This window comes from Engystomops pustulosus, chromosome 1 (genome assembly GCF_040894005.1).
Source record: "Engystomops pustulosus chromosome 1, aEngPut4.maternal, whole genome shotgun sequence".
Lineage (NCBI taxonomy): Eukaryota > Metazoa > Chordata > Amphibia > Anura > Leptodactylidae > Engystomops > Engystomops pustulosus.
Window position 1 is genome coordinate 275,611,265 of NC_092411.1, and position 10,733 is coordinate 275,621,997.

The 10,733-nt window shown below is 46.5% G+C and overlaps 1 protein-coding gene across 2 annotated transcripts; it reads left to right on the forward strand.

The window, feature by feature from the left end:
- Positions 1-236: 236 nt before the first annotated feature.
- Positions 237-10,178, forward strand: RMND5A (required for meiotic nuclear division 5 homolog A). Of its 2 annotated transcripts, none has more exons than XM_072126283.1 (9): positions 237-662; positions 3,499-3,644; positions 4,397-4,531; positions 4,824-4,924; positions 5,590-5,756; positions 5,833-5,998; positions 6,979-7,081; positions 7,808-7,962; positions 9,368-10,178. In XM_072126283.1, the coding sequence occupies exons 1-9, from the start codon at positions 521-523 to the stop codon at positions 9,429-9,431; spliced, it is 1,179 nt and encodes a 392-aa protein (XP_071982384.1). In that variant the 5' UTR covers positions 237-520; the 3' UTR covers positions 9,432-10,178. The 2 variants fall into 2 exon arrangements, with proteins under 2 accessions (XP_071982384.1, XP_071982385.1); XM_072126284.1 differs by having other exon boundaries at positions 238-662; positions 3,502-3,644.
- Positions 10,179-10,733: the final 555 nt, after the last annotated feature.

The window sequence follows — 10,733 nt, forward strand, 5'->3', positions numbered from 1 at the left end:
GATAACTACGAGTAGGGGGAAGCAGAGCTGACGTAATCAGATGGAGTGTTCCATTAGTTTAAGTGAGGGGGGAGCTCCAGCAGAAGAGGTTTATAGTGACCCCGAAATAAATACTAGAGGATTGTTACTGCTTCGTGATATATTTCTATAATGATTTAATATTTCTTGTATAAAACAGGAACGTGGAGAATGGAGTTGTGTGATGACTTAAGTTGACAGTTAGTCGGAACCTCCCTATAGTGTTCAATGGTTCGGTCCCGGTAAAAAACAGGTCAAACGATGAGCTCCGTTAAAAACAATAACAAGCGGCGCTGACGTAGCGGCTCTCGGTGATCGGGGCTGTGGGAGGACGATTTGTCATCTGTCGCTGATCGCTTGTGCGGTCGCATTGGCGGGGGCCGCACCGGCCCGGGCCGAGGAGCTGCTACTGCTGCTGTCTGAGGAAGAGGAGGCCCCGGGGCCGCCCCCCCGCCGCCCTGTGCTACCGGGCCCCCCCGCCGCCGCCTCCTCCGGCTTGGACATGGATCAGTGTGTGACGGTGGAGCGGGAGCTGGAGAAGGTGCTGCAGAAGTTCGGGGGATATGGACAGCACTGCGAGAGGAGCCTGGAGGAGCTCATCGACTATGCCGGGGGGCTGAGGAGGGAGATCCTGCAGGCCGCAGGTACAACACGGGGGGGCATGGGTGCTCCTCAGTGTAAGGAAGGGGGGGGGGGGGGTTCTGAGCCCACTAATCAGGGGGTGATGATTACACTGCTGCTTCATGTATGAGGGACAGGGACCCCCTTATAGTGATCCTTAGGGGTCCCCACCACAGGATATCGTGCTACCCCCATATTATGCACAAATTACAGTCATTGGCTGGCTGATGTCACATGACACATCGCTGTGGCCCCTCCTCATTGACCATTATCAGTCCGGTATGTTAACTGTGTCTTGTTGTGACTTGCGGACATCATCTCCTAAAGGCGTCAAACATGATAAACCAGGGACATTACCCATAGATCCAGGCACCGGGACCGTGATAATCTTCTTATATATGTTATCCGTGGCCTCCTTCCTATTAAAATCAACTTTTATAATTATGTTATTGAGCTTAAAGGTCTCTGGGGGTGACTTACCAAAACCGTCTTGTGCTGTATGTTCACAGGCTGTTACACTGTACAGGAGCACTTCCCCCACACCACAGTGTGCTGAAACGCCCTCTGCTGCAGTGAGGTTACATCAAGCTGAGAGAGGGGGGAAGACTGTGTAAACGCCTGTGAAGCTAGACCACGGTGAAGCTTTGTTAACACCTCCAGAACCCTGCAGGCTCATTAGCATAATTTTCCTAGTTGATTTTAGAAGGAATGAGGCCATTTATGACAAATATTTAAGAAGATACCACAGTCCCGGTGCCTGGATCTATGAGTAATGTCCCTGGTTTATCAGGATGGAATTTGATGGAAGATTTCCTTTAAGCCGAGTTCACACACTGCATTTGAATTATGTTTTAAAAAGTTGTTCGTAGGGAGGAGCTTCATCCAATCACTACAGAGTTTAGCGCTAAACACTTGTGATGGGGAATGAGTTGCTGTGAGTTGGTAAACAACCTGCCGCACCTGCATTGCATTTCTAAACACAATTCCAGCGCAACGTGTGAACGCGACCCTACTGACTGCAATAAACTGAGGTGTAAGTTGAAGCCGCACTATGGAGGTTACATCAGGCGCCAGTGATGGGGTCAGAGGTTACACCGGGCCGCTACTATAGAGTCAGAGGATGATCCCAGTACATTCCCCTCTTACAAGTTTAGGTGATCGGCACAATTTACACGCTAAGGGTGATGCCACACACTAGTGCATGAAAAACCGACCCCACACTAGTATGGCGACTTGGTGTCGTCTGTTTTTTTTTTTTTTTTATTTAACGCACCCATTGGCGAGTTTCGGTCCAAATACTTCATGATGGCATAAAACGGAGCAAGCTTAGCAGTCTCTTGTCCGGGGTCCCTGGTCGTGGGACTACAGCAGAGTGTAGAAAAAAATCGAGTCTTGTTTTATTACAAAAAATAATAAAATCACTTTCCTACAGTAAAGAAAAAAAAAATATGGTTGGGGCTTTTTGGGTGCAGTCACACGTCGCGTTTAACGCGTGCATTTAAAACCGCATTGCAATAACTGAAGAGTGATTTGCCCACTTAAGCAGCTGTTAACACGTGTGTTAACATCGCGGTTAACACAAGTGTTAACATTAGTGTTTTTAGGCAAGTCACTCTTCAGCTATTGCAATGCGGTTTTAAACGTATGCAATAAACGCGACGTGTGACCGCACCCTTTGTCCAAAAAATTTAGAGAATAAGTAGTTCCCCTGGGGGGGTTATGCAGGGAGGGGAGATGACACTTTGGTTGTGGTCACATAAGGACGGGCTCAGCTATTGTCATGTGGTGACATGTAGGAGAGGAGTGCAGTGATGGTGTGTGGGGGGTGTTAGATATGGGACTTATTGGAATCACAGTTGTGAAGACCACCCTCCCCTGATAAGCCGTATAATGCAGGGTGGTCTCCGGCCATAGCAGAGCAGTGATCCTGGGGGCAGATTAGTTGGAGGGGAGGGCGGTCCGGTCTACGATCTTCACCAGACTCTGTGATCTGCATTGCTCAGCCATTTGTCGCTCCACCATGCTTTAACCTGCAGCTCGGCTTGTTCTGGCAGGCAGCTGTGTATAAGCACAAGCTCTCTGTAAGAGAGATGTGATTATGTTACACTACAGGTGGACGGCCATGTAGAAGGTGATGCAGCCATCGTAGGGATCCTGTCCCGGCCGGTGCAATGCAGGGTCACAGGGTGGGGCTCATACAGCTCCTATATTTAGGCTCTGGTTCCTTCAGTTGTTTCTCTCTGAATGCCCATTGTCTCCAGGTCCATATTTCTCTAGTGACCCGAGACAGGACAATGGCTGCTACCGGATGTTGTCAGTCACAGATCATTGTACAGAAGTCGTCTCACCCCCGTGATTGGGGTTAAGTTCGGCCATAAAACTTCAGGAGAGAACGAAGTTTTTCTGAGGCATTGACCGTCCTGTGTAATAGAGAGTAAAGTCTATGGGGGTCTGGACCCAGTTATACTAAACCTAAAGATAGCAGCACAAGGTGTGGAAAGAGTCACTGGCATTGAGAAGAAGAAGAATATTGTCCTAAAAATAGGACCTACAGGTGCCCATCCCATAATGCGGGTGCTGGCGGGGATATAGGGATATTACTCATCAGGGAGGAAACTGAAGATCCGGAGTCTACTGTAGCGGAGAAAAAAAATAAATGGACTTCATGAGGATTTGGGTCTGAGGACAGTTATGGGATGGTGAGGATGTCCTCCTGTATTGTGAGGAATTCGGCATTATGCAGAATGAAGGTCTTGGAAGAGTCTGGCTACATGTGTCCTCTTCTGTGTACAAGCGTAGATTGGGTGACACCCCACAAGCCTCATACCTATAAATGACACTTGTCTCCTTTCTTCCCAGTAGAACAAGATGGAGAACTATCCGGGACGTTGTCTCTGGTGTTAACGCAATGCTGCAAACGGATAAAGGACACGGTCCAGAAGCTGGCCTCCGACCACAAGGACATCCACAGCAGCGTGTCCCGGGTGGGGAAGGCCATAGATAAGGTACAGTATTTAGGATAAGAGCCGAAATGACACCCCCCCCCCCTCCTTATGGGATCTGGAGGATAAGTTCCTAGGACAAGGCTGTATCTATAAGGGGTCATATGTAGATAATCTAGTGGGTACCCTGAAAAGCACATACTATATGCATGGTGCATATGCAATTAGGGGCAGGTATCTGGACATACTCCCCCCCCCCCCATCTTAAGGACCCTTTGAAGCATAGCAGCACAATATCTTAATAGATCATCTTGTATAGACAATATATTATTCTTATGTTTTCTACATTCTGCCCATGTTTTACTCTTCATGAACCAGGCGGAACAGGATGAGCCGTCTAGGCGCCCATCTCAATCGTCTGGTTTTATTATTCGTCAGTCATCATGGAGGAATCGGTGTAGGAATATCTCTATTCTAATAATAGCTAATCCCTATTTTTATGATGAGTATGATGAATCGCTGTCCATACAGCGCCCTTAGTTCATGGGGACCTGGACCACCGCGGTCATTGTCAGCCATGATGCTGTTAGTCGCTGCCACCTTGTAGGATCAGGGTCCTGTACATGGAACCCAACGTGATAGCAACGGCAGCAGTGACAGGTGAAGGTGTAGCCGGTGGTCTTATGCCTACACAAGGGCTGGACATGAACATCACTAATCTGGACAAGACTCCCCTAATAGGTTTTGTCATCTGTATTGTTCTAAACAGGATTTTTAATTTATACGTTTTTGTTTTTTTTTTTTTTCCCCTCCAGAATTTTGATGCAGACATCAGCAGTGTGGGCATAGACGGCTGCTGGCAGGCGGACAGCCAGCGGATGCTGAATGAAGTCATGGTGGAGCACTTCTTCAGGCAGGGAATGCTGGATGTGGCCGAGGAGCTGTGCCAGGTACCTGCTGCCAAATGTGCCCCCTACATTTCCAGATCCTACACTGACATCACCATATACGAACCTGCTCAGTTATGTTCAGGAAATCGGAGAACAAGAAAACACATTTAATGGATCTATTATTCAAAGTATCTGTGTGCACCCCCATACATACAACGTATGTATATATGCCTGGAGTGCGACCCCTGAAGTCTTGTGTGATGTTCCTATTGTTAGGATGGATCATATTCACTGCCCTTCTCTATTACTTTGTCTCTGAGCTCATGCTCTGTTTTCGTCCTCTGTTCTGCAGGAGGCCGGGCTCTCCATAGACCCAAGCCAAAAAGAGCCGTTTGTGGAACTCAACAGGATATTGGAGGCGCTGAAGGTCCGAGTTCTCCGACCTGCTTTAGAGTGAGTACTGAGAGATGACTACAGTGACCTGAATATTGATGCTCATGTGAAAAAGGCTTTAGATCAACTTTTAGCATCTGTCCTCAAGATAAGGGATTAATCTGATTGTCTTGGTTCCTGATATTCGGACCCTCTGGAATCAGACACTTATTCCTTGCCGTTGAAATCAATGGAGAACCTAATGTTTTGGGTCATCCAGCTTGTAGCAGGAAGTGCATTCACCTGTTCTGCCGATTGCACTAATGAGGAAACCCCTTTAAGAATTTTTTTTTTGTAAAGCATCCGAATAAAACCAGGGTGGGATTTTAGGATTTCTATAAAGTGGGTTCTGGGCCAAATACAGAATGGAGCAGAGTAGCACTTACCTCCATATTTCCAATGTCCACCAGATCTGAAACCTTGTACATTACATTCGTTATAGCAAAATAATAATAATATAGTGCTGATGGTTTGCTTCAATGTATCAGCCAAAATTAAAATATATTTCCTTTTATTAGAATAGTAACACATTACCTGTAGGAAGAATGGGGCATGTACTAATTTTGTGTCTAATCACCCCCCCTCCCACATCTGAACAAAAGTATTTCCATTCACTGCCAGCAAGTAGAGATGTTGATAACACAATTGATGACTGGAGGTTTTCCGTATCTTCTCCCTCTCCTTAGATGGGCAGTGTCCAACAGGGAAATGCTGATGGCGCAGAACAGTTCACTGGAGTTCAAGCTTCACAGATTGTACTTTATTAGTTTACTGATGGGGGGAGCAGCCAACCAGAGGGAGGCGCTGCAGTATGCCAAAAACTTCCAGCCTTTTGCTTTAAATCATCAGAAAGGTGAGTGCTGGGTGATCATACGGCCTGTCAGTGGGCAATGGTGCCAAGTATTAATCTTTCTTCTCTGCTTTCCCAGATATCCAGGTGCTCATGGGAAGCCTCGTGTACCTGCGGCAGGGAATAGAGAACTCTCCCTATGTTCATCTGCTGGATGCCAACCAGTGGGCAGACATCTGCGACATCTTCACCCGGGACGCCTGCGCCCTGCTGGGTCTCTCTGTGGAGTCTCCTCTTAGTGTTAGGTGGGTGTCATTTATCCGGCTATAACTTTTACTGTTTAAAGGGGTTGTCCAGTCATAATTTCATATAAATTGATCGCCCATCGATAAACGCTCCAAATTGCTTTAACACTTGGTCTTCCCGAGTGTCTCCTAACACCACAGGAAAGACTAGGAGAGGACACTGCCAATTACTGGTGGGAGCGGTGACCTGCCTCAGCCATATTGGCCATAGGCGACCCATAGACCTTATGTACTGGGAGCATTGACTATGGCCAATTTTATCTGTATATCTGATTGCATCTGACTGGAAAATGCCTTTGACAGGTTTGTCACAAGTTTTTAAGCTCTCCCATATTCACACGACTGGGGGATCAGTAGCAGATCAATGAGGGTTTGACAGCAATCGTGTGAACAGGACCCCCCGGCAATCTGGAAAACAATGGATCCCATTCGCATTATTGGGGGGAGCTGCAGGGCGAGCACATGTCCAGCCACTCCATTCACAGTCTATGGGAGCGGCTGGAGATACCTGAGCGCTGTGCTCTGTTATTCCTATACGATTAAACGGAGCAGCAGGGTGCAAGTTTGTCCTGCTGCTCCACTCACCAGTCAGAGCAGAATCTTCTGTATCACTAGGGGTCCCGTTCCTGAGATTGATGGGCGTCCTCAGCAGCCGATCAGCTAGTTATCCTGTGCGTAGGGGATAACTTCATCTCTTTTAAGAACCATAAAAAAAACTGATGCAATAGAGAGGATTTCTAGGAATATCCACTGATGGATGTACACAATTGTTATGTTGTATAAAACTGACCCGTGTGTGATGTAGAAGATGTCCTGGGATAAGATGGTAAAGGGCACATGGACCACGTGATGGAGGGGGTCCTGCACTCTGGACGCCATCACCCAGAAGGGTTTGTGATGCAGTTATCTCCTGATCCATTCAGACGAGAGGTAATGGAGATCAGTCAGGATGTGATGTGTTGTTTTCTCCCGTCCTGCAGCTTTTCCGCGGGTTGTGTGGCTCTTCCGGCATTAATAAACATAAAGGCGGTCATTGAGCAGCGGCAGTGCACCGGAGTGTGGAACCAGAAAGACGAGTTACCGGTGAGTACACAACCTTTTCTGCATCCCCTGTGTATGGTGTAATATGGAGGCGACTCCTGTCCATAAGCATTAAAGGGAATCTGCCACGATAAACCAGAGACATTACTCATAGATCCAGGCACTATGACTGTAGTAATCTTCTTAGATTTGTTATCCATGGCCTCCTTCCTTCTAACATCAACTTTTTATAATTATTCTAATGAGCCAGGAAGGCTCTGGGGGGGGGGGGGGGTGTTACCAGAGCCCCTTTGTGCTGTTACACTGTCCTTTCCCACTGTGTGAAATTACATCACCGGAGAAGAGACGAGGGTGAGACCGTATAACAGCCTGTGCAGCTACAACGCAGAGGGGCTATGTGAACGTCACACTGAGCCCTTCAGACTCATTAGCATAATTATAAAAGTTGATATAACACCCAATTTTATAGAGGTTTTAATCATAATTATAGAAGTTGATTCTAGAAGGAAGGAGGCCATGGATAACAAATCTAAGAAGATTACTACAATCACTTACTTGAGAAAATAATTGACTGTTCATCTTAACGATGGTCATGAAAATCTTCGGCCATGTGCACTAGGAGCAGGACCTGCGGGGAGCTGAGGGCACTGATATTTGGTATGATGTGATTTTGGGCCAGCCGGCTGTCATCCCTAGGGGCGTAGAGTATAATTCTTTGTAGTTGTTAGCGATCTGTAATCTATGTCCTGTTCTCCCATTCTTTCTCAGATTGAGGTGGACCTGGGTAAGAAGTGCTGGTACCATTCAATATTCGCCTGCCCGATCCTGCGTCAGCAAACTACAGACAATAATCCTCCTATGAAACTCGTGTGTGGACATATAATATCCAGAGATGCATTAAATAAAATGTTTAATGGTAGCAAGTAAGTACCTACCTCCATCACAACCCAGGAAATGTACATCACAGCGCCGCTCGTCTGTGGGATTGATCTCCTAGACCGTTTACTGACCTATGACCTTTACCACTCCAACTGTACGGGGAGGAGCCAAGTAATGCAGGCAAACGGCACAATGTAGAAAATGCAAAAACCTTTATTAGTCGTGTTTTGTATTACTACCAGTTTAAAAAGATACAGTCCACAGGTGGTGGGTCAAGCCATTCGCTGAGGATTATAAGGGTTAGATTGTTCCGCAGGTATCTCTGCGTTGGTGATTGTGTAGAAGAAGAGCAATCACTGAGATCTGCCCACAGGGAAGGCAGGACTGGTTTATTGCCTTCCTGATTGCTGTACACACAGTGCAGGAAGCCCAGCCTGGTGATCATCACGATCAATGGGTAACTGCAGGAGCTGCTGGGTCCTAGAGAGGCCCAGAACCGCCTAACTGGGGGTGTAGTGTGAGTCACTTTAACAAGGAAAATACATATAATATGTATTAAAAATTAAGTAATGTTACTGGGGTTGTTTCAAATCTAAGTTTTCCTCTATCCACTCCTGAAAATCCCACAGGAAGAAGAACCCCAGCTCTCCAGAGAAGAGGAATCACATGCTCATTTAAGAAAATCAAAACCATCCTGATAAACCAGGGACATTACTCATAAATTCAGGCACCGGGACTGTGGTATCTTCTTATGTGTTATCTGTGGCCTCCTTCCTTCTAAAATCAACTTGTATAATAATGCTTATGAACTTGAAGGGCTCTAGTGGGTGTTGCCAGAGCCCCTCATTGCTGTAGTTTTACAGGCTGTTACACTCTCTGTCTCCCCTTGCTAAGCACACAGTGTAATCTCCCACACTGGGAGGGGGGAGGGGCTTCTTCACAGTGTAACAGCCTGTGAAGCTACAGCATGGAGGAGCTTTGGCAATACACCCCAGAGACCCTTTAAACATTTTTAGAAGGAAGTGGGCCATGGATAACAAATTTAAGAAGATTACCACAGTCACGGTGCCTGGATCTATGGGTAATGTCCCTGGTTTATTATGATTATTCTGATGGTACATTTCCTTTAATGAGTGGGGAATCTTCTCCGCCGCTCCATTGGCTGGCCATGGCAGCATTATGAGATAGGTGAGCGCTGTGCACGACTATTTGCACACAATAGAATGGAGCGGCAGGATTTGTGCTTGTGTTTCTGCTCCAACCATTAATCAAAGCCGGATCCTCGTGATTGCTGTCAGTCCAATCGGCTTTAAGTTTATAGAGGTGGTAAAGGTCCTCTTTTGTCTGCCACTTAGCATTGAAACGTTATCATTTGGTCTTCATGTGTCGGCCACAGGAATGCGTCTCCTATAAGTTTGTGTATTGATGAATTGTCTGTCTTTTCCGCAGATTAAAGTGTCCGTATTGCCCTATGGAGCAGAGTCCAGGAGACGCCAAGCAGATCTTCTTCTGAACACGGCGCTTTGATCTGCCGCCTCTTAGGTTTTTTTTTTTTTTGTGCATTTGACGAAAGCTTGGGGAGTTTTTCCCATTTTTTTGTTTTTTTTTTCCACATTTATTACAGAAAACCCATCAGGATCAACCTGAATTTTTTGAAAAAAAAAAAACAATTCACACAGACACTTAACAAGTATAATCCTGAGCACGGTAGTGACAGCGCCCAGGGTTGAAGTCTTGTACATGTGCGTCCCAAGGACCTTTCCTGTAACCTCTATACGTGGCTGCGCTTCGGCGGCGGTCACACCGTTCAGGTGTTTTTGTTTTTGTACTTACAAAGCAAGAGATCATATAAACTTTTTTCTTATTAAAGCCCGGATCCTTCCTCCTCCTCTTACTATTTCCTCGTCCACATAGAGCGATGTCGTGAGTTCTCTCCCCTCGTACGGTGTGTATATAACCCAGAGACGTCTAGTACGCGCCGCAGCCGATAGAGGATTTAACCTGTATTTTTTTTGCTAAAAGAAATTTTCCGTAATATCTCCATAGTTTTACTTTTTTTTGTTTTTTTTGTTTTGTTTCTTTGCTGTACTTAACAAAAAAGAAGAAAATAATGTAAATAAAGCGAGCACCGTGACTATAATTTAATAAGAGTGAGGAGCTACTTGCTGCTAAGACATAACGGGGGTATATTGTGCTTTTACTGAGATAAGAAACATTTGTGTGAACAGAATATTCAATAATAAAAATAATATGACTTTGAGGTTAAGCTTCATCTGGTTTGTGCATTGGTTTATATTACCACTTGTCAGGCTTCTGGGGTAGTGAACCCCCTGGACCACCGTGGGCGATGACGTAACCAACACCTGGGACCGGAGTCTAAGTCTTCACAAGAGCTCGTCACAAAGCAGGTTCGTCTTGCTGCGGCGTGGTCACGGTGGCAGCCAAGGTTAAGGTACAGAATCGGCCGGCAATCTGGGCAGGGACTGACAATAGGTCAATACAGGTGGCAACGGTTCAGGGTCTGAGACGGAGCAGGTGGTCAGGGCTGGCAGCAGAGGAGCAGAATTGGCAACAGGTCTGTGGTCACAATGGGAGGTCAGTACACAGCTTTCTCTTAGGCATGAGCACAAAGATCCGGCAGGGAACACGGGAAGGGGCTGGGAATTTATCAGGAAAGGCAAGTGGCCCTTTAACAGAGCCGGCACAACAGAGCCAGGCAGGGGCACAAAATGGGACATCTCGGAGAAGCGATCTGTTACCACCCAGATGACGGTGTTCCCAGAGGAAGAAGGAAGATACTTGATGAAGTTCATGG

Bases quoted from the DNA above. Each gene is read 5' to 3' on its own strand.
- RMND5A (XM_072126283.1), top strand. From the start codon at position 521: ATGGATCAGTGTGTGACGGTGGAGCGGGAGCTGGAGAAGGTGCTGCAG. The intron at 4,925-5,589 runs GTGAGTACTGAG...CCCTCTCCTTAG, and splicing joins GTTCTCCGACCTGCTTTAGA to ATGGGCAGTGTCCAACAGGG. The intron at 5,757-5,832 runs GTGAGTGCTGGG...CTGCTTTCCCAG, and splicing joins TGCTTTAAATCATCAGAAAG to ATATCCAGGTGCTCATGGGA.